At 42.4% G+C, this 24,148-nt stretch overlaps 1 protein-coding gene and 1 non-coding gene across 2 annotated transcripts; one reads left to right on the top strand and one right to left on the bottom strand.

The window, feature by feature from the left end:
* Nucleotides 1-888: 888 nt before the first annotated feature.
* Nucleotides 889-22,900, top strand: RAB40B (RAB40B, member RAS oncogene family). The gene is made up of 6 exons (XM_042884012.1): nucleotides 889-1,073; nucleotides 18,280-18,340; nucleotides 19,645-19,705; nucleotides 20,590-20,667; nucleotides 21,131-21,353; nucleotides 21,762-22,900. The coding sequence occupies exons 1-6, from the start codon at nucleotides 932-934 to the stop codon at nucleotides 22,031-22,033; spliced, it is 837 nt and encodes a 278-aa protein (XP_042739946.1). The 5' UTR covers nucleotides 889-931; the 3' UTR covers nucleotides 22,034-22,900.
* TRNAG-UCC lies at nucleotides 16,712-16,783 on the bottom strand. Its single transcript has one exon. It is a non-coding gene; the product is annotated as a tRNA-Gly (tRNA).
* Nucleotides 22,901-24,148: the final 1,248 nt, after the last annotated feature.

Genomic DNA, 24,148 nt, shown 5'->3' with positions numbered 1-24,148 from the left:
TGGCAAGGTCACAAAGGCTCGGGGTGAGCAGAGGTGTTACAATGAGGTGTCAGAAAGGAGATATTCCTGCCAGCACCTGGGATTCGAGGTGATGCATCGATCTGAATTTGTTTTGGTTCTGAATTTATTTCCGAGCTGCCGACACGCGGAGATTCAGCATTTCGCCCCAAACACCCCGTTTCCCTGCCTTTCAGTGCTGTTTTCCCGGGGTTCGAACACGTGGCCTGGAGCTCTAGCTCCGGCGGGGAGGTGGGACTTAGCGAGATTGATGGGCTAACGAGCCAATGGCTTGCTTGAAAACCTGTAGCAACTGAGCCGCTGTCTCCCGCTAGAAACACGAGGAGGGGGCGTTCGAGGTGCGCGGCCCCGCAATGGGAGCCGAGGTGGGCGGGGTTACCTCAGACGGGTGCGCCAATAGGCGGCGGCAGGGCGGCCGCAGCGACGCGAGGATGGACGGGGCTGTTGTTACCCCTCACCAATGAATGCTGAGGGGGGCGGGGCCGGGCGGGAGCGGTCCAATAGCATGGCTGGGGGGCGGGGCCCAGCGTTCTGTCAGAACGCCGCGGCAGCGGGCTGAGGGCTGAGCGAGCGCGGCTGCGGTTCGGCGCGGGCAGGCGGTGAGGCGGGGACGGACGGACGGACGGACGGACGGGCGGAGCGGGACGGGACCGACTCCCCGCTGAGCCGAACCCCTTCGCCTTCCCGAGCCGCGACAGGAGGTCGGCGCCGTCTGTCGCGAAAAACGACCATCTCCGTTCTGTCGCGACATGACGCGCTTCGCTGCCGTTCCCCGCCGCTGACGCCGGGCTTCGGGCACGACGAGACCGCAGCGCTCCCGGCGATCAGGTCATGCCGCCGCCCGCCCGCGCCGCCGCCCGCCGCCGTGTCCTCACCGCCGGGATGGGCCGCGGGAGCTGAGCCGGCGCGGAGGATGAGCCAGGCGGGCAGCCCGGGGAGAGCCTACGACTTTCTGCTGAAGTTCCTGCTGGTGGGAGACAGCGACGTGGGCAAGGGCGAGATCTTGGCCAGCCTGCAGGACGGCGCCGCCGAGTCGCCCTACGGCTATCACATGGGTAAGGGCCGCCCCGCCCGCGGGACCGGCTGCGCCGTGCGGGGACGCGGAGCTGCCGGCGGAGCGGGATCCCGACGCGGTGTAACGGGCCGTGCGGGTCATCTGCGCTGTGCAGCTTCATACACAGAACGCTTTGTCAGGGTGGTGAGATTTCTCTTACTGAGCAGTCATCCGTAAAGGAAGAGAAACGCTAGGAAAAATCTTGTTCTTGTAAGTATCCGTGAAACAGCAAATGTATTTGCTCTGAAACAGCTTTCGCTGGAAGAAGAGATTGCTTTTTCTCCCTGTTTATCGCTCTTCCACATCAGAAGAGTGGCCCTTTAAGACCAAGGTTCGCGTTTGTAGTGTGTTCTTTCACTTAAGCTTTTTAAAGGGCAAGACAGAAGAGCCTCATCCGTGCCAGGTATGTTCTGTCTGCAAACCAGAGTTCTGAACACTGCCAGCTGATTTAAACCTGAGCCAGTGGCTTTGGGAAAAGGGATTTTTTTTTTCCTTCTTTCTCCCTGTTCTCTTCATGTCCCCTGACCTATTTTCCTAGAACACAACTCTAGTCTCCCCTTTTCCTTCCTACTGCAAACCTATTGTGTGAGTTATTAAAAAACAAGCGATCTTGTAAAATTACCCGTTGCTTCAAATTACTGCTACTATAAGTCTCTGACTAGTTAATTCATTTGGAAGGCTTTGCATTTGTTATTATATTGAGTTCGTTGCACTGAATCAAAGCAAAGGAGTGGGTGGAGGTGGAGAGTTCTTTTTGTGGTTGCTTATGAGTCAGACTGCGCCTCGAAGGTATCTGTGTGCATTTTAAGATGTTTACTTAATAGCTTTTGCTACCTTCCTCCTTGGGATGTTGCAGTCTCCTCAGTCTGGATCCTCCAGGTGACTGGAGAAAAAGGGGAAAGGGCTTCAGGGGGGAGCAAGCCAAGTCTGGCCCTGTTCTGTACATGTGGTCTAAGTTTATACATCCTTATTCAGCAGCAGCAGTGCAGTCTCCAGTATGCCTTGACATAACAGTTTTTGACCAGCTCCCAAGCTCATAGATCATACTTTAGTCCTTGCATATAAACCTTTTGCTACTCGTGGCTTGCATGCAAATCACATTTAAATTGTGTTGGCATCTCTGTGAGTGCATCTCTTGACAGCCAAGAAATACAAATATTCTCTTGGAATTATTTAGTGAGTACTTAATGTGCCACTTGGAGAATCTTCATCCATAATAACATCTCCAAAATATTTCCACACGAGGCTGTACGTTCTGTGCTGTGCTTTGTGGATTGTGGTCTCTTCACCAGTCTTAACTATACACAGACAGATCCAGTTATTCATGTCTCACCAAACCTCTTATGCACAAGTTGTTCTTCCATGGAGAGAGAAAGGAGTTGTAGCCACAAGCTGATGTGCACATGTGAAGAGAGGGGTGTGAGACACAAGTGAGGGCAGATGTAATGGAGGATGTGGTCCTGGGCTGTAAAGGAACACGTTAATGAGCGGCATCCCCAGGGGTCTGTCTTGGGACTGGTGCTCTTTAACATCTTTATCAATGACAGTGATGATGGAATCAAGTGCACCCTCAGCAAGTTTGCTGATGACACCAAGCTGAGTGGTGCGGTCGACACAGCTGAAGGAAGGGATGCCATTCAGAGGGACCTCGAGAGGCTGGAAAGGTGGGCCCGGGTGAACCTGATGAGGTTCAACATGGCAAGTGCAGAGTTTTACACTTTGGGCAGGCATCCATACAGACTGGAAGGAACAGTCCTTGAGAGCAGCCCTGTGGAGAAGGACCTGGGGGTCTTGATAGATGAAAAACTTAACATGAGCCAGCAGTGTGCTCTTGTGTCTTGGAAGGCAAATGGTATCCTGGGCTCCATCAAAAGAGCGGTGGCAGCAGGGACTGGGAGGTGATTGTCCCCCTCTACTCTACTCTTGTGAGGCCCCATCTGGAATACTGTGTCCAATATGGAGCCCCCAGTACAAAAAAGACAGGGAAGTATTGGAGAGAGTCCAGAGGAGGGCCACTAGGATGATCAGGGGACTGGAGCACCTCCCCTATGAAGACAGGCTGAGGGAGCTGGGCTTGTTCAGCCTGGAGAAAAGAAGGCTGTGGGGTGACCTCATTGCAGCATTTCAATACCTAAAGGGAGCCTACAGAGGGGAGGGGAATCAACTCTTTGAAAGGGTTGCTATGTGTAGGATGAGGGGAAATGGTTTTAAGTTGAGGGAGGGGAGATTTAGGTCGGACATCAGGGGGAAATTCTTTACCCAGAGAGTGGTGAGGTGCTGGAACAGCTGCCCAGGGAGGTTGAGGATGCCCCGTCCCTGGAGGTGTTCAAGGCCAGGTTGGATGGGGCCCTGGGCAGCCTGGTCTAGCATTAAACATGGAGGTTGGTGGCCCTGCATGTGGCAGGGGTTGGAGATTCATGATCCTTGAGGTCCCTTCCAACCCTGGCCATTCTGTGATTCTGTGATTTAATCTTACATTTTGTGCAACTGTGGTATAATTAAGATTTTGTTTACACAACCACAGCATACCGTTACATCTCACTTAATGAAAGATGTTGACTTGAACTGTGGAAAATCTGTAGAAAATACTTTCTTGCTCTTCATCCATCTCTGTTTTTTAAGGTATAATGTTTTCTCCACTGTACCAAATGTGGAGGACTTTTGAACACTTGCATGTATGCTTACCAGTTGTTATCCCTTAATATCCCTTCAGCTCTTCCTGCATCACTTGAGTACAGCAACATAGGATGCAGCTGTGGGAGACCTGTGCGGGCTGTGAGAATAGAGATGCTGTGAGAGGGAGCAAGCTAAACATCCTGTTGGTGTTATGACTCACTTTCTGATTTGACTTAAAAGCTTGATAAACAGGAGGAGAATTGAAGTGAGCCCTGCAGGACATGAAGAGAGGTAGGAGGAAGACATGGTGAGGATGAGCTGATCAGCAAAGAACGCTGCTTGTTGTCTTCGGCAGCATCAGATTAGTTGAGCAAGCAAGGAGAATGAAGACAAAGTAGAACACAGAGTTGACCAGAACAGCATGTGCTATCGTTTGGGTTTTTTTTTTTGGTGTGGTGGTTTGTTTGGATTTTTTGTTTAGCTTTTGAATGTCCAAAGGCTTTGTGTTCATCTATGAGCTGTGTAATTGTGCCATCTCATGTGTATGGGCTCAAACTTCAGTTGTATAAACCAGAAATAATTTTTTTGCAGACGCTTTGACTAGTTATTCAAAAATAAACCTGCAGTCTCTCTCATTCCTGGGAAAATACAGCAGTCACGTGTCTTACTATTTTTTGTCAGTACACAAAATTGATATAAAATCTGGAGGCAGGAAGGGAAGCCAGCATCGTGTGGTCTCTCAAGTCTCTGCAAGCTGCTGCTGGTCCAGGAGCTGTGGTATGAAAGCATTTGGCATAATACAGCTAGTAAGATGAAGTACAGCCTCTTCATCTCTGAATTCTTAATGACCAGAGGGCTCTGGCTTGGAAAGAAGAGAAGAAGCTTTATTAACATAACAAAGTAGGGACTGCTATGGAAGATACATTAGTGAGCACGATTCATAAAGATAATCCAGGAAGCAGTTATTCTGAAGGTGGGCAGGTAGGCAGTAAGGTTAGTTGTCTGGGTAACCTGCCGTTAGAGGTTTCCCACGTCTTGCTGAAAACTGAAATATTACAGGTTGGACACGCTTGATAAGGAAAAAAATGCACAAAGATGATCTTAGGGAGCTGCAGAAACTTTGCTGCTAAGTATTGCTGATTTATCATCAGAATATATTTGGAGGAAACATAATACCTTAGATGTTCTGTCAATGGGCAGAAAAATATTTTCATGCCTTGCACCAACAGATTTTTATTCAGCTGGGTTCTGTTTTTGCTTCCACATTAAAATAGAAAAAATTTCGCTTGTGATGAGATTGCTTGACACGGGGGCTGAAAGGAGTGATTGCCTACACGTAATGCACTCCTAGTCCTTTTCTTGCAGGAACCCCAGGTTTACACTGGCAAATTCTTTCATCCTTTCTCCCTCAGTGACCTTTTTATGTTGCATCTCAGGGAGAACAATAATTGATCACTTTGCTGTTATGGGGTAGCTTTCCAAAAGGCATGAATTCCTCCCCCACTTCCCTTTAAATTACGTTAAAATTCATTTGTGTGCCCACTCATCTCAGTTAAAAATGTGTAAATCAGCATTTTTGTAGAAAGGAGAAGCAGGTGGGATTTGATCTTGTACAAAAGCTAAGTGCCAAAAAGGCAACTGGTTTCTTATGTTGTTATTATGGGCTGCCATGGCACTGGTGTTTCAGACAGGGCGTCTGACTTCTTTTGGGATGGGCCTGTGAAGCAGTGATGGATGCAGCTCTGAGTGTGCTGGTTACAACTGCTCCTTCAGTGCTGCCTTCCAAGAAGGACTACGTTAATTCTGGGTTGTAGTATGTGATGCATGTGGAGAAAGAGCCCCTCTATTACTTTATAAGACATGCCCACTTCATGAGACCAGTGCATTTTCCCCCTTGTGTGGAAGCAGACTTAAGTGTAACCTTTTTTTTTTTTTCTTTTTTCTTTTTTTAACCTTTTTTCTGTATATAAACACAGATAAAGGGTCCTTTCATGTTGTCTGTGACTGCCAGGTCAGTCAGTGGAGTTGTTTTGTTGGGGTTTTCTTGTTTCTAGCTGGTCTTGCACATCTGTTGGAACAATTAATATTCACCTTGCTTGATTTAATGGAGAAGTAGTAATCCTAGGCACGAATGGTAGTTCATAGGTTTTCCTAAGTTTCTTTGAAACTTCCATAAAATTAGTTTTGCTTTGTTACACACTTCTATTCAACCAGCTTCCTTCAGCCTAATGTAGTGAAATCATTTCTTTGGCTTAATGTTACTCAGCAACTTTGGAATCAGGAGCTTGCATCCGTCTCATGGCCAAGAGTTGCATTTCATGAAGGTGAGGAGGTAGGCCGTCTCACCCTGAGGTCTGCAGACCCCCTTGATCAGTGGGCAAGAACTGCTGTTCTCCCCATCTCTCTCCTCACCTCACCAATATCCTTGCCTAAAACTCACCTGCACAGACATGTTGGAATTTGATACCTGCTATTGCTACTTGGGTTTGTTGTGGCAAAAATGGTTACAGCAGTAGCTCAGGTTCTCCTTTTTCTTTCTGGTGCCCATTCTCTAGCTCACTGTGCTGCCTGTCTCCATTTCCCTTGGGTTACTGGTGTCCCTTTTTTTTTTTTCTTTTTTCTCCTCCCTTTAATTTTTTACAGATGTGCAGGAGTGGGAAAGAGACTGTAAATAAACAAAATTACCAGGAAGCTCCCAGACAGGTGTGCAACATGAAAGGAAAAGTCCAGGCTGGTTTGGAAAGCGGTCAGACTTTAGGCTCATTTCAGTCTTTTAAGTTGCTTTGACCTAACCCAAAAGGTGCTCATCTGTGCAATATGTTGATTAAAATACATTTACATATTGCTGTAAACTTGCTCTTGTTCTGGGAATATAATGAGAATGCAAAATGGGATGAAGAATAGAAATTGGTTAATTAAAAAAAAAAAAAAATTCTATCCAATATTATTTAGTTTCTCTGGATTTTGTTTAATGCGAGACTGAAAATACAGAAAAGCAGTACCATTTTATCCAGTCCTTGACATGGGCTGGAGTTTGTCGTGCTGGTTTTCTTTAAGGAAAATCTCAAGCAAGGTTCTGATACACCAGACAAATTTGTTTTGAGCTTGCTGTGCTTTTTCCATCCACTTTTCACTGTTGATACGGTGGAACACATCCATACGAATAATTATTCTTTTTTGTTATGCCTTCCTGTGTTGTAATAAAGTATGAACTGGTTAAATAGGCAGACAGTCACAACTTGGAGTCCCACAGCAAAGTGAAGCTGTTGCAGCTAAGGCCGCGATTTACTGATCGTTGATATAGCGCATGTGGAATAAACAGTCTTCCAGAAAGGTGAAATAAAGCCTTCTGTGTCAGCATTATAATTTAGTACCTATTCAGGGCAAAGTTTACAAAAACACTGGTGTTCACAGCAGCTGTTATGTATCTGCACTGTCACTCAAATCTAAGGAGAAATTGAAAGCTAATTAGTAGGAAGCTCTAATCTCATGTCTGCCCAGGAGTGGAGGAGGCTTAAAGGTCTAGAAACTGATACTGCTCCCTTATTTATAGCAGCCTGAGGCTTTAATGTAGCACATGCCTGCTATGGTATAATTGCATTTTTGTTTGGTCTGTTAGTCAGGCTGTTATTCTGGCTTCATATATTGGAAGAAGGAATTCATGAGTCTTTCTCTGGACCTTGCTGGTAGCTCTCTGCAGGAGGTGTGCCTTTTATAGCCCTGAGGGCTGCAAGTCACCAAGGAAGTTGCTCTTAGTGCTGGACCAAATCTGTGAGCTGTGCTTTAGCTAAGGTGAAAATCCTCGTAGTAAACAAAAATAACTGCATTTGAAGTGGGGAAGAAGAGGTAGTGGGGCCTAGCAGGTAAAACACCCTTACACACATACAGAAACTTCTCTGTCAGGTCAGTAACATAGGATGGTTCTGTAGGCATGTGAATGTTAAAGATTGAGCATTTTGGAATTGTGTTTGTTGTTAGAAGCAGGGAAATGGGAAAGCTTTTTATTGTTCGTGAGATACAGCCTCGTGCTAAGCTGAAAGCTGATATAACAGCTTCACTGTTTTTCTCTGTGGTGTTGGATTTGCTGGTGTGCAGGAACTGCGTGCGGTCAGCAAGGGCTGCCAGGAGACAGAGGTGAGTGCAATAGGTGGGAGCGTATGGGAGAGCACGGGCTGTTGGCCCAGAGCATTGGGCACTGACATCTTTTCTGGAACACTGGATTTCAGTGTAGACGCTGGTAGTTTTATGTATGGGGGTGGAGAAGCTGATGAGAATTTTTAGTGGGGAGATTTCCATCTGTTTTGTCAGCTTATTTTTAAGAACTTAACATGTGATTTCTTGAGTTAATGCAAAATCAAACCATCCAGAGTTTCTCCCAGTGTATTATTTTTGGATCTCAGCTTCACATTCATATAACATGAGCTCCTGGCAATACCTGTTTTCATAGTGTCTTTAAGTGTACTTGCACAGAACTGTTCTCATTCTTGACTCAGGAGATGACCTATCTAATGAAAACTCCCAGCGATTCTAAATACGTAGCTAGTTTAAGACCCATGTTTATGTGCAGATGTAATAAAAGAGACTGAACATGTGGCCACATTTAGAAGTGAACTGCAGTCCAAGAGTGACGCATTTGCCTTATATGAGTTGTGGCTCATCTCTTGCACTTTCAAATGCAGACTGATGGCTTGTGTCAAATGCAGGCTGATGGCTTGTGACTGTAATTTGTTTAGTGTAAGGTGTGTCCCAGGCTGATGGCTCGCATTTTACCTCTCTGCTCTTCAGCCTGGTTTTATACTGCGTTTGTTCAGCACAACTTGGCAGTCAGTACCTCACTAGGAAGCTCCTGCCATTTCTCCTCTGGACTGTGATTGCATGCAGGGAGCACTGGCCTTAGCAGTGTATGTCTGTTGTGATCCCACATCAGCAAACTGAAATAGCCAAGAATGCCTGCTATTCTAATGAATATATTGAAGAAACAGTCAAAAGCCTATTTGAGGATTTAATGCTCAATTTGCTTGTTGTTATAGAAAGTGGGCTGTTATTGTTGCTTGTATGAAACAGAAAAGATATTAATTAAAAAAAAAGTTTAATTTAAAAAGCAGAAGGGGGCTGTTATTCCATGGACTTCAAAACAAAGTAACTTACAAATTTTAGAGATGAAATCATTAATGCAGCTCCCATGCCCTTGTGCTTTGTTTGCAAGCTGACTTTAATACAGCACCTCAACATATTTAAGTGCAAGAAACATGAAACTGTCAGCTGGAAAATTCAGACCCAGCAGGCTGCCTTCCTAATGCTTTTTCACGAGCAGGCTGAGGAGGAGAGTCTCCTGCAGATGATGAGTTCGATGGAATGACTAAGTCAGTATAAGCAGTCTTGTGGGTGCAGGATCTCTCCATAGATCTGGGTGTCTGTGTTCCCATTCTGATTGCTTTAGCAAGGAAATGCTATCCCTGTACATGCTGCAAAATCCCAGTCAGCCCATGACTGTCCTTCTGATCTTTCTCTGTGTTTACTTCTGTAAATATGCCAGGTGAAGTTTGTATGACCTTGACTTCTCAAACCAGTTCAGAATTTGTAGATTGTGGTTTAACTTGAGCACATACTTTATAAAATAGAAATGTGACAAATGGGACTTTAAACAAGTTCATAACCTCTAAACTTTTATTTTCCTTTTTAGTTCATTCTAAAAGGACCTGTATCATTTGCCTGATCTTAGTCTTGGAGCAAGAGGATTGCAGAGTCCAAGAATACATGCAGTGTAATGACTTTTCTGGTCTCCAAACAGGAGTTTAATGCAGTGGTGGTTGGTTTTATAGGCAGTCTCACTTCTCAGTCTACACCATACTTTTATCTTCACCATCTGTAGGACAAATAATTCAATGCAGAAGAAGTGAGAAGTGACCACATAGTTTTGGGGTGAAGAAAAAGTCTGCAGTTGTAATGACTGAAATGAAGCTTGGCTGCAGACTGATGAGTTACCTCTGGGTAGAAGAGGGGCCTCTGGGGGAACAGAGGAGCAGCCTTCCAGCACCCCTGGGCTGGTCATCAAGGGGACAGAATCATTCTTCATAACGAGTTCATAGGTGTAGGTTGAAACAAGAGGTTCAGAGGTTCAGAATGGGTAGGAGGGATAACATTTTCTTCAGAGCCAAGCTGTGAGAGTTGAGGTTGCACAGATGATCCCCAGACCTCACAGCTGATCCTTGGTTTGAACAGGAGATTTATACAACTGACCTGAGGTTGGCCAACCTGACATTTCTTTTTGTCCTTTTCACCCCAAATCAGTTTATTCTAATTTAATGGAAAAGTGAAGCCAACTAAACAGTGAAGAGAACAAGATCTTAGTAACATATAGCCTTTCTTTTTCCTTTAAATCTAAACACAAAGTGCCAGGAAAAAAATCTTTCTGAAGTTTTCCTCCTGGAAAAAAAAGTACAGTTAGAATGTTGGCAGCTCTTCTGCTGGAATAGCTGGGGAAGAGGAGAGGAAAGAACTGGATATCTGATCCAAACCAAACTTAATTTCCTTTATTTTTATAATGGAAGATACATTGTGACTTGGTAGTTCTTCAAGTTATTGTTAACATTATCTGGAGAGCCCACTTTGCTGCAGGATGTGTTTTGCTTGTGATTTCAAATCCAAGGAGTGGAATGAGTCTTCTGTTGTTCTGGTTTGGCAATATAGTTTGAAAGCTCTTTCTCTTCAATTATCTGTGCTTTTGCTTTTATATTTTTAAAGCAAAATTATGGTGCTTACATTTACTCCACTTATTCTTTGTGAATTCCAACTTTGATCTTCATTGTAATGACAGAATTCACAATATACAGGAGTATGCCTCTGAAATAGAATTCCAATGTTGTAATTTTTATGATGTGTTAATAAGCTTAACTAATAACAGTAGTGTAATTTTTCAGAAGCATTCATTTGCAGCTTGATTTAAAGCCTGAGGAAGTTTTGGGGAGGTTTCTAACTCTTCTCTGAGCTCTTAGACCTGTAGCTCAGAAAAATGGCGGCTGGATGGTCTTGTGATTCTTGTCGTGCCAAGTATTTCTGAGCTGGTTTACTGCTAATGAAGTGTCAGGATATAAAAGATCATTGTTCTCTTCTGGAAAATGTCGTAAAATGTGAAGTATTGCATCTGCTTTTAATATTTTTATGGTGGCTTTGAAGCTATTCTTCTTTCCAGATTCTGGCCATGTTTCAAGCCTAGCATTCTAGATAGAAGGGCAAGTTGCACGTGGCTGCTTCTCATTTCTTTCTCAAGTTGTAGAATTTGTAGAAGATATGTAGGCTACCTCTGCTTCTTTCCCTATGTACCAGGATGATTTGTCCTTAGCTGTGAAGCTGAATTACTATACCAGGAGGATATCCATATGCACAAGGACTATTGGACAATCAGTTCTTATATAAAACCCATTTGACTCTTTTGAGGTTAGCTATCTTAGCCTGGTGAAGCTTCTCTTCATTCTGCTTTCCATGGATGTGCAGAACACCATGTCATATCTTGAGACACATTCATATGTCAAAAAAGGTGAAACAATCGCATTTCAACATTGTTTAGTTGCAAGGAATGTGGAAGATGTGTGAGATCTCATATGACAGACTGCCCTTGAGAGCTGATGTTCTTTGAAAGTAATATAACAGCTTTTCAGGAAAAGAGAACACTTGTTAATATTGTGCTCCTTTCTCATGTCACCATGACATGAACTGCAGGAACTGGAGGAACCTGCAGGAACTGGAGAACAGCAACAGTGAGAAGATGCTAGGTCATGGTCATCTTTAATTTGATATCAAATGGACCAGAATTCTTCATCTTTGACCTCAAAGGAGAGCTAACTGTTTCTTAAATTTCACTCTATTTTTCTCATCCAACTACCTCACTTTGTGTGTGTCCTTCTCAAAGCTCCTGTCTCTTCACTCAGCCATTTATGGTTTGGTCACCACCTGGTTCTGTGCGCTTTGTTTGCCTGGACTTCTTGCTCTGTATCTCTGCTCAGCTCCTCTGTTCAGCCTCCATCTCAGTGTCTCATCCCCACCTTTGTTCTGCCTTCATGCTGGCATCTTTGTCACATCTCTCTTAACACATAACTCAGTGTTCTGTCAGGTCCTAATTTCTTTGTCCAGCTGGTAACAATCATTCCCAATCTGTTCTCTGCAACTTCTGTCTTTTCACATGAGTTTTCTAGCCAGCAGTGTGTTGCTGTGCTTGCAGGTTGTATCCTGATGCCAGTCAATCTATGAGGCACTGGAATTCTGTGATTGTCCATTATTTATGGTTTCCTTGTATCAATTTATTCTTTCACATCTGTGTGGAGGAAAACTCTTCTCACATGACATTCCTGGAACTGATACATTAGTCTCTTCCTGTCTTCTTTCAAACTCATTAATAAAATAGGATGATGTTTTAAAAAAAAAAAAAAAGAAAAAAAACAACAAAAAACTTTTTTTCCCTGTGTAATGCTAATAATAACATTGCCTTTTCCTGCAGTGCTACTATTTATAAACAGTAACATGTTTATATATACGTATAAATATATTCTTCTCAGGAAGTTAGCTGCAACTTGCAGCAAGCTGTTGAGGCAGCCAGCTTAGCTTACACCTCTGATATCCTTTCCTTCTGGAAGAGTGAAGAGGGGAAATGATGAACTGATGCCTCTTCCTGACCTGGGGGAAGTGGGGACGCATCTTCTTGTGGAGTAAATTTGGATTGTGCAGAAGCTATCTATTTTTGTGCACAATTGAATTTTAAGACAGAGGAAAATGAAATATTGTCTCAGAGTCTTCATTTTCTTTCCTCTTAGCATGAACAGAAAGAGATTGTTCTGAGGTTTTGGCTCTTTATTTAGCCACCCTAGCAGAAACTCTGCAAACTAAGGCATGATTTTATAAATGAAATCATGTACTTTTAAGTTGTTTGCAAGTTTTTGGGGGTAGGATGCAAATTCAGCATGTGAAGTACTGGCTTTAGTTTGCTTACAAACACTGATGATGAGAGAGTAGACAGAAACATAGGTTCTGTTTCTGTAAATTAGCAATCTGGCTAATTAAATCTTGTGTCTCATACAGGTTTTGGAGTTGTAATTTGGTTTTCAACTAAGCATTGGAGGTGTGCCATAAATTTATGACAAACTTCTTAATCATGTACCCGTTTCTTTGCTTTGAAGGACAGTGGTCTGGGCTAGAGCCAATGAGAAATGCTCTGAGATTTTTGGATTCTAACCTGGTGCCCTAGGAACTTGCAAGCATGAAAAGCTTCTGCGTAATAAAGGCCATTTTGATTTGTAAGAGTAGATTTCTTGTAAGCTGATTTCTTTAAACATTTGAAGGAGAACAAGTGTGCTGAGGGATAGGCTGTGGTATTCACATATCTGACCATAAGCAAACATAAAAATAAAAGCAGAGCTTTCTGATCCAAATCTGTTATTTTAAAAAAAAAAAAAAAAGGAAAATTGTCACATCTTTGAAATGAGTGCAAAACTTATTATGTGTAATTGCAGTTTGTGATTTGATTAATGAGCTGAAGAAAACAGTCTGGATCTAAAATTCCAGTATCCTTCTTTCAAACTGAATACCCAATCTGTGCTTTTCAAACACATGGCTTTTATTGCAGTAATTAAGGGTGATAGAAGAGATTAGAATTTGGAAAATGATGATGATTCTGAAATGGCAAGCAGAAGGGAAGTCTGACTGTCACATAACCTGACCTTTGTGCTTGCATATCAAATTGTATGGTCCAGTTTTGTTGCAAATAATTTATTGGCAGTAAGAAGTTTCAAACATCAGCTTAATTGAATTCTGAATCAAAAGCATGGTGCGGGTCTGCTTGCTTGGGGTGATAAATGAATGGGCTTGGAAGCTGTGGCACTTCTCAAATATACTTGAGACAGTCGCAAATGTGTTCCTAGCTGTAATTTTGCCGTGGATAAAGAAAGGTAGATAGCATAGAAGGCTTATAATGGGAAATGATGCATGAAAGCATTTTAAGCACTCTCTAAAGCCTACCACCTGTTTTCTCAGTGCTGCCAACAGTCTTTGAAGGATGCTTTTGCTTGACTTTGTTAAACATCCCAGACTCAGAATCCCACTGACTGTGTGTATCTATTTATGGTTCTGTTTGTTTTGTAGAGTCTTAAGGTTTGGCACAGAAACAGACGATGGGAAGGAGATGTTAATGTGTCTGACATAACTATTATTTATCGTCTAATTTGGGCAAACCATTGGAAATCTCCGAAATGTGGTCAGGTCATGTTCTCTGTTCTCCTATAGGTTATTTAAATTAAAATACAGATACAATGAACACTCAGAACAACCTCAAAACCATTAGAATGTTGGACAAACGTCTCATTCCTATGAAAAATTCTGCTTTTTCTTTTTTTTTTTTTTTAACTGTCAAAATACAACTGATGATGTGTCTGTAGCCAGTTGCATTCAAACTGAGCTGGAGTATTCTTCACTAGTGCAAAGCTGTACTGCAGTTGGCAGCTGCACTGTAAATTACTGAATCTCAGTAACAGAGAACATTTTTGGTGAAGTAATCTTCCTTTGCTGGAAGACAAAATGAGCAACTGAAATGATTGAAGGAGACACATCACAGGAATGCCACTGCATGCTTCAAGAGGAATAGAAGTTTTACAGGGAACGTAAAACTGATCAGTGTTGACAAGAATGCAGTGCAGTCAGTGAAGCATCAGTGATGGTATGGAATGGCTGCAAAGCATCTCTGCAGAGAGGATGCCTTCCTATTTGCTGTTGTTACCAAACAGCTGAATGATTTTGGGGGAAATTTTACTACATTCCTAAATGTAGTAATACTAAGTTGAGTTTTCTAGCTGTTTGCTTTGTGTTTGAGAAGAAAAGTATATATTAAAAAAGCAATTCTCTCCAGCAAGGGATGCAGCTTGTCTGAGGTTCTTTAATTTCAGTTTGTGGCTTGAGGCCTGTATGATTTTGATTTATTAAAAACACCAAACTACACAAAAGTGTGAAGCACTGAGAGGTTTTTCTGGTTCACTTCAGGCAGCTGAACTCTCTAACCTGTCTGCCTGTTTCTTTCCTCTCCTTTCCTCTGCAGCAATGCTTCTTGCCCGTGTATCCCAACAAAGCTATTCTGTATTTCTAAATGAGTGAATAATGTTCTGGAAGGACGTTCGATTTCTGCAACAGCACAGCCCACGTCTGTTGGTCTCATTGTTGTAGCTGCATGCTGTTCCTGATGATTCATGGCAAAAGGCCTTTGTTTTGATTCTTTATCAGTGGCGAATGCAGAAACATTCAGGTTATATTATACTTGGGTCTTATTATCAACTGGCTCTATCTGTATCACAGCTGAAGAGTACAGAAGTTTCTGAACCTATTTCTTCTTTGGAGATCTTCTCAGAAGCCCATAGATGCTTCCATAAACAGCAGCTGGTAGCAGTATATCTTTGAGGTGCCTTATGCGTGTCATCTTAAGGAAAAATATGTAATATTTTGCTGTATGTGCAGCTAAACAAGGCCAGCTTGCAGTGGTGCATGCTCCATGGTGCCTGGTTTACTCAGCTGTGAATCTCTGCAATGACTTCCTATGTTTGGTATGTCTTTAAGAAGAAGGATGGATGTCCGTGCGCTGCGTGGGATGTCAGTGTTTGCTAATCGTGGTCTGTGTCTCCATGAACTTCTAGATCAACTGATGGAAGTATTTCGCCCTGTGGGAAATAGCAGCAGTAGCACAGGATGCTGGAACAAGCTGTGCAGTTGGGCAGGGTTTGTTCTGTGTTTTATGTTCTTCAGGATTTCTGAAATGATGAAACTTGTTCTTTCAGTACAAAAACAGTTTTTATGTTGTGGTCTGTTCCGTGGCCCAAGGCTTTTCTATAGGCTGGATTTAAAAAAAATATATATATGTATCTATCTATATATTGTTCTTGGCTTTCAGGTTGGGCAGATGTTTAGTGATTGCTGCTGGAACTGACAAACTATTCAACAAGTCATTGATAGATAAAACTATTTCTAATAGTTCTACAGTGCAGTTGTTCTTTCAAATTTGTCGCTCTTGAATCTTTTCCCCTATGAAGTCCAAGACTGCTTTAGCTCTACTAATAATATCAGCAGATACAATATGTAATTACAATATTGGCAAAGTGTTTTTTATGGGTTGTTTTTCTACTTGCTATTTATTCCATGAATGTAAACTTCAACACACAAAAAGCTAGAAAATGACTGGAGTTATTTGTAATGGAGATCAAGGGCCTGGTTCTCTGTGTGCTTTATCTATCATGTTACAGCATCCATCTTAAGAAAAGGAACTGATGCCATCGTGCGATGTAATGAAAGCATTCTGTGATCCTTGGAGGCTGTTGAGGAATTGGGTGATAGCTGTGCACAGAGGAGTTGCCTTCAGTCTAAAACTCACAGATGCTGCACTGTGTGCTGTGCACTCATCTCTGGCAAGAGTGCATTCGCATCTGTAACCAGGGGAACGTTTCCTGTTTTAGATAACCCGTACTGTATGTCAAAGAGCAATGTCTTGTGTTTTTTAGTTTAGTGAAGACTGTATTCTTAAGCTGGGCGCATACCTCATTTCCCTCGGACGATGTATTTCTCAAGTACCCGTGACAAACGCCGCTTGAGCAGTCGGAGGGGGGCAGATTTGCCAAGCAGCACAAAAGCTGTGCACCATTCCTTTGCGTACTGAGGGAGCGCTGATTCGGCTAGCAGCTGCTGCACCGTAACTCCTGTTCGGCAGTGTAACACCTGCTCGTCTTTATTCCACGCCTGACTCTTGCAGACCCCCGAGGTCCTCCTCTGCGCTCCTTGCCCGCACATCAGCCCTCCCCTGCTCTGATGCTGTGTTCCCCGCCTCACTTCTCCACTCACCCATCTTCTCCCCCGCTTACCTACAAGGCCGTGAAGGGAGGCGGGGCGAGGCGCTTTGTTGAAGTCCAGGTGCGCACGGGCTGTGCCCGCTCCGCTCCCACGGCTCTTTCCACCCCGCCTTATCTATCCTGGATGAGGATCCGCTCCTGGCAAAACGCGAATTGCGTTGGCCGGGAATCGAACCCGGGTCAACTGCTTGGAAGGCAGCTATGCTCACCACTATACCACCAACGCTGCACTTGCTGTAACGGCTCTTCATTTAGTGCCGTGCTGTGCTGTGCATTCCTTCTTTGAGAGTAACATCATCAGGCCGGGTGTCTTACTAATTCTTCCCATAAATATAGCACACCAAAAAAATCTTATTGCTAAGCATTTGATATATGCACCATTATGAACAGTTATATACACTGTTATACAGCTTCTTTTTATTTTGAGCATTAATGGCCACCCATAGTAATGAATCTTACACCTGCCTTATCGTAACTAATAAAACCCAGCATCTTTAGTAGATACTGAGACTTCCTCTAGCCTGTCTACACAATTCTTGCAATCCATTTATGTGCCCCAGCAGAACCTCCTGGCTGGCTGGTGGGGCTGCTTTCTGTGACAGCATGGGGCTGCCACTGTTTGGATGTAGAAATCCCTTGACAGGCAGTGCTGCCAGCTGGCAGCTCTCAGCTGGTGCTCTTTGTCCTGTACCTAACAGCTGATGAGACTGCAGAAGGACGGCAGGCTCACAGCATAGCAAGCGGTTGAGATTCTTCTGTTTCAGGTCTCAGTACTTCCACTGATTTTGCAGCTTGCTGCTGTCTGTGTACCCAGCAGAACTCTCCTGCAGTGCACTGGGTGTCTCCTCACACCTCTGTTGTTTTGTAGCTGTCTGTGAGCAGTACAAGTACAGGCAGTTCAAGGGATCATCTTCAGCACTCTTCCTCAGAAGATTTGCTGAATTGTTAAATAGTATTAGGGTATTCTTCCCACTACATTTGTCCTTCTGCATCTGTGTGTTTTTTCTCATTCCCTTGTTTATTTTACGCTCAGAAAATAAGACCTCTCTGCTCTTCAAGACACGAGTCTTGTTATGTTTTAGGATATTTTCAGTTTTCATGCTTTTTAAACTTCATTTGGAGGAGTTGATGAATAAATGTTCCATTCAGGAGGTTTCTTGTCCATGGCAAAGTCGAGAAACATGAGAAAAACACACCAGTGAAATCGTGTTGCATGACTGAATGGCATGTGTGAATACTGAACACAACTTTTCAGATAACACTTAATAAGATGAAGCTTTCTTTTTATTTTTTAATGTTTATAATGATGCATTTTGTGGATGCAGTGTTAAAGCACAGTGTTCAAAGCCATTCACCTGAGCATTGTGGTGGATATTTTCAGGGGTCAACTGTAGCTACATAGCTGCTTCTGGTTAGTATTACCTAACTGAATTCAGAAGAGCTACTCCCATTTTGTCCAAGAAAGCTGCAAAGCAAGACCTGAGCATATTTTTGGGTATCAACATGAAGGGATACTGAGAAATCTACTTAAAATGAATCTTGCTTAAGAAATATGAAAACTCTTCTAAGCTTTATGTGAGCAAGTTATTTTTACATATTCACTCCATAGAGTAGTAATGCATAAATTCTTTTATGATCAGCTTCTACGAAGTCCGTAACTATTGTCCATATATTACACACATTCAAGCTGACGTAAGATTTGTATGCCTGTGTTCCCCTCAGGAATAGATTACAAGACTACAACAATTCTTCTGGATGGTCGACGAATCAAGCTACAACTCTGGTATGTCTTCCACTGTTCCTCATAGTTTATATTTCAGAGACATAACAAATGCAACTCTTTGGGGCTTGGGTTCATCCTTATGCCTCAGAAATATTTAGCCAAATGGGGAAGAATAATCCAGCTAGCCAGTACTTTGGGCAAGTTGCTTACTTCGTATTTATTTCAGTTTTTCATCTACTTCATATAAAATGGTAAGCCTAGAATTTCTCTAAAGGCATAAAAGAGGAAGAAGCAGGGTCAGGGCAGGACAGACAGGAGATGGACTGTGATTTTTGAGGAAACTTCATCTAGGCAAACTGGAGAGCTGAGTTGTAAGAACACAAAGTGTTCAGATAGGGTAGAGAAATGGAGGTGAAAATGAGTTGTTACAGTTATATTCTTTTCCTCCTGCATACAGACAATCTTGTGCCACTTCTATCTTTAAAAGTCTTGTTGATGTTTATTTTAATTTGAAAGTTTTTAAGATACTAGAATTAAATGTCTAATTTATTCTTCATGGGCTGTTTTTGCCTTTATGCATTTCAAGATCACATTTCAAATGTTAAATGCAATGAAGGATAATAGTACTCTGACATATTGTGTCTTGATTACTCGATAATTTGTTCTTATACTTCATTTTTCTACTGCATTCCATTTTATACAGCTTTATAAAAACAGCATATAATGCTCACCTGAGAGATGCTTTAATACTTTTTGTGGAGGGAAATTATATTCTTAGGACTCCTGAAAATAACAGATCAGAAATGTTTCTGCAGCTGACCATATACAGACCTACCTCAAAAATTCTTAGGAATTTTGTTTCTTAGCATATCCTTCACTGTGATTCTGTACTTGATGCTTTCACTGTCTCCTTAAAGACTGCTTCCTCATACTGAACTCATAATAAGCTATTGCTCCTGTAATCAAGAATTTACTGTTTTTCCATTAGTTTGCTTGGTGATAGCTATTGTTTCCTCCCACTTTTTTTGTCTGCTGCAAAAACAGAATGTTTCTTCAAGCTGAGCTAAATGCAAAGTCTAGTGGCATACGTATGCTGGACCAGGAGCCTTTGTTTTCCAAGGACAAGTGCAAGAATAACATTTCAAATTCTTGTCCTCTCATACTGAAAAACCTGAAAAATTTAAAAGGCTGAATTCCAGAGAGGGAAAATCCTGTTGAGAATAAGAACAGCTCTTAACACGTTAGTGACTACGTGTGTGACTAACAGAATGAGGGGTGATATTGATCAGCACAAACCTAGATGAACTCTTAATGTTGGAGTCCACCTATTTCTTTTAAAAGTATTTGTAACTTATTTTGTTTAGGGATACATCAGGGCAAGGGAGATTCTGCACCATATTTCGGTCGTATTCAAGAGGTGCTCAGGTAAGCTGCATGCTGCTCTCTTTAATGATGAGTAATGGTATTATAGGAATGTTTAACAGACAGCAAGTTGTTGTGATGACTTTTGTTGCTCACTTGTAGATTGCATGCAATTGCACTGAGAGTCTAAAGATAACATGAAACTTGGGAAATAATAAGGGGCAGGATTTTCTTGGGTGAGAGGAGGAGGAGGGGCAGAAATTAATGAGATGGTGGTTGAACCAGTGTGTGCTATAATGATAAATATCTTCAGGCCTTCTTGTTGGCTACATCAACAACTTAAGCCTGTTAGCTTCCTTTAACCATGTGAATATGCATGCTAATGCTGCCTTTTGAAGCTGTGGGCCAGGTAAGGTGAACAGCCAACACAAAACTCAAGAGCACCAGGAAAATACAAACATAATAAAAACTGTAACAAAGTGTATGGACTTATAATGAAATCTCTCAAAAAAACCAAACATACAGTGTAGTGATTTTAGGGTTTCAGATTTCAAAGTACTGCTTTAATTCACGGCATGTAGAATTGCATGATTTATGTTCCAGAATTATATAGAGCATTGAATCTTCAACCTACTGCATCTGACCACTAATATTTATTTACTGTGACTTGTGTTGTGTGAATGATCAATCACATTTGTCTACTGTAAAAAGAAATATTCACCAGTACATAACCCCCTCCCAGAAAGTTTTGGATTCTGTCCCTTACCATATCAGTAGTCTACAGAGAGTTGGGGCTTGGTGTTATAGAATGTCGAGGTTCTGCTTCATTAAGATCTTTCTCAGTATCTTACAGGATTATTTCAGACTCAGAGAATTCACAGATAGTATTTTCTGTCTTGTGCCTTTGTTAAACTTATTTTTTTAATAACATGTATATTTAAAAACAGGGAGTAATACTGGTGTACGACATCACCAACCGTTGGTCATTTGATGGCATCGATCGATGGATAAAGGAAATAGATGAGGTAAGGTACAACCCAGGACTGTCACCAGTCTATTGCAGATGACTAAGACTGACAGTTTATGATATTTTCTGCTGTTTTTACTGGCATTTGCAGGCAGTGCTTACTACGGCGTCATCCAAGATGCCAAGTTTACCATTCTGTTTCTATGTTTACAATTTTGGAAGTTAGAAACATAGCAGCTTGAAGTGTCTAATTTCTTTAAAGGTGTTGGCAGTAAGCATATGGAGGGCAAAGATTTCATATTGTAGTCCCACTCTTGCTATAGATTTGACACATCTTCTCTGCAAGTGAGAAAGGGATGTTTTTAAATCATAGAATCATAGAATAGCTTAAGCTGAAAGAGACCTCTAGCGATCATCTTGTCCAACCTGGCACTCAGTCTAAACTCTTGAAAAATCTTCCGTTTTAACTGAGGGAAGGGAAAAATTAGAGCCAATTTTTTGTATTGCTTTTCTTTTCTCAGCATGCTCCTGGTGTACCAAAAATCCTGGTTGGAAACCGCCTTCACTTAGCCTTCAAGCGCCAAGTGTCTACTGAACAAGCACAAACCTATGCTGAGCGGCTGGGCATGACTTTTTTTGAAGTCAGTCCTCTTTGTAATTTCAATATTACAGAGTCCTTCACTGAGCTAGCAAGAATAGTATTGATGAGGCATGGAATGGACAGGCTCTGGAGGCCAAACAAGGGTAAGCAAAATACGCTGAAAATGTTTAAAATTAGTCCTGGAAAAGGTTTGTGGTTCCTTAATGAAAAATAAATTCCAGAGAATTGATTCCTTGGCTGACATCAAAATGAAGAGCCAGGAATCTGATACAACTTGTTTTCTGAACAGAAAATATGCACCTACAGGCATAACCTGTTCCTGCTTTTGTAGGGAATAGCATGTCTTTCCTAGAACTAAGTTTTGATTGATACATAAGTAGGAAATGGAAGCAGCAGATATTTTTGATAATGCAAGTGTGGGAAAGCATGTGGGAAGGGAAATGAGAATTCATCCTAGAAGTACAGCATGCATGAAGAGTGTTGGTTATTCTACTAGTGTTTGGCTGACAAAAGCAAACTATTATAATGGAAGTTTTATGTCTGTTTTTAAGTACTGAGTCTGCAAGACCTTTGTTGCCGTGCCATAGTTTCCTGCACCCCTGTGCATCTTGTTGACAAGCTCCCTCTCCCAGTTGCCTTAAGAAGCCATCTCAAATCTTTCTCCATGGCCAACGGTCTTAATGCCAGAATGATGCATGGACGCTCATATTCGCTCACATCCAGCAACATCAATAAAAGGAACAGCTTAAAGAAAGCTAAAATTATCCGTCTACCACAGAGCTCATCAAAAAACTGTACAAGAAACAGCTGTAAAATTGCTTAAGCTCTGTGGGAAAAGGAACCTGGATGGAATCCCCTCATGTGAAGCGTTGAATGTGAGGACTCCTTTTTTTAATAGAGCATACTCTATGTAGGTATCACACTACATAGACAAAAATGAGAAAAACAAGTACTAATTTGGAGCCTGATCACTACGGTAATGCTGCTTTGGAATGAGTGACTTGTTCAGTGCAACTGAAAGGGTGTGACGTTTTGCTGTTGGACTTGCATACTTTATTTTAGTTTCTGACTTGCATGATGCCATTGTTTTCACTACTTGATGTATTTTCCTATGGGGAATAATTATCATTATATTGAGTTCTTAATTCCATTAAATCTGGAATGTGGCTTACTGTGTAATTGTTTAAAAAAAATCCTGTCTTTTTACAAACTATTAAAACCATGAGTCATTGGTTTACATATCCAGGCAGAAGTTTTTAAATGCAATGTATTGTATACATTGTAAATTCTATAAATAGTGCAACCAATTCCAGTCATACTGCAGTTCTGTATTTGGATGTTTGGTAAAGCTTCCTTGATGACTTCAAAGCACTAACTTAACTAAGCTAAAAATGTGTATACAATTATGATGCACATATGCAACAAGGTTTTGTCCCATTAGTATATGTAATGGATTTGATAAAGTTTTTTGGTATGTTATTTAATACTTTGGGAAATTAATTTGTGGTTTAAATACTTATTTTTCTGTAAAGAAAAAAAAAATATATATTACATTTTATACCACTCTACAGGAAAGTTTGAGAAGGAAATGCCAAAGATTCTGTGGTTAAGGGAACATGACTTGAAAACCTGCTTTATAAGAAAAAAAGCACTATTTAAAAAAAATAAATAAATGCTTCTGGAAAATAAATCCTACTAAGCTTTATTTCATTGGAGAAAGTTGTCTTTATCTTCCTTGAGAAGAACTGGAAGAACAGTGTACCTGAAGTGGACAGCAGGAACATGAAGCCATCTTAAAAGGATGATAAAATACCTTGAATACAACGTCTGTCTTCAATACTGTGAACTGACATGCAGGAGGATACATGTCAAGCGTTCCCCTTCTTTTTGAAGAATACTGTGACTCGTTTTGAGCAGTAGGAATCCTTTGAGGTGATGGTGTAATTCTTCTAGGCATCTTCACAAACGGGAGATACCATCAAGTTAGGAATCCTTAATGTTCCCCCTGCATCTGACTAGGTTTCCACAGTGAGTAGGGAAAACTAAAACAAGTGAAATGCCAAAGCTATGTCAGGACCTGGACTGATAAATGCAGCACTTCTTGAAAAGTGTTTCATATTTAAAGATCAAATAGGAAAACACAGCACAGCAGAAGGAATTTCTCCTGGCTTGCTTTCATTGCTGCAGCTCACTCCATGACCAGCAGGCTCCATCTGCTGGGCTGAGCTGCACAGGGATTGCTGCACGTCAGGATGAAGCCGGTGCACTGCAGAAATCACACCTCCACAGCTTAAGGAAACATACATAGCAGCCTGCAGCTGCGTGAGGTTACAGCCAAATCCTAGGAGTTCTGGCTGTGTTTCACTATTGGTTGTGTGCAGAGTTCTGTGCGCATTCGTGTCCCGTTTTAAGTCTTGGCCTCTTCAACCAGCAGATCACTGATTTCTTTTCTACCTGCTGCGTGTAGTGTGAAAACTGGGAGAGACCATTAGCATGGATGTGCTCACATCCTGCTACCAGCCGGGGCACAGGCAAGGCCTGGGGAGGCCGGAGCAGCCGTCACCGTGCAGTGATTGAAGCCTGCGGGCGCTGTTCTGTGCAGCACTGAGGGCTGTCCTGGCTGAGCGAGGCCTGGTGGACATGGAAGGTGATTTTAGGGAAGGGGAGATGGAAGGGAGCGGGCTGCCCCAGGCGTGAACGCTCCAAGACGCTTGGACCTTTGTTTCGACGCTTGATAGTAACGGTGGTGGATTTACTGTTAGTGTTATTCATATTTCCTTCTCGGGGAGTTCAGGGCTCAGCTCGCACGGCGCACATCCGCCCTCAGCGCCTCCGTCCCTCACAGCACGGCGCTCACGCCGCCATTCCTCGTGGGCGGAGCGCAGCGCAGCACGGCTCGCTCGCTCGCTCGGCGATCCCCGCCCCGCCGGGTGGATGG

This window comes from Lagopus leucura, unplaced genomic scaffold, assembly GCF_019238085.1.
Source record: "Lagopus leucura isolate 7727_CA_CO unplaced genomic scaffold, USGS_WTPT01 Super-Scaffold_100040, whole genome shotgun sequence".
Taxonomy (NCBI): domain Eukaryota; kingdom Metazoa; phylum Chordata; class Aves; order Galliformes; family Phasianidae; genus Lagopus; species Lagopus leucura.
This window is presented reverse-complemented; position numbering and strand designations above follow the sequence as displayed.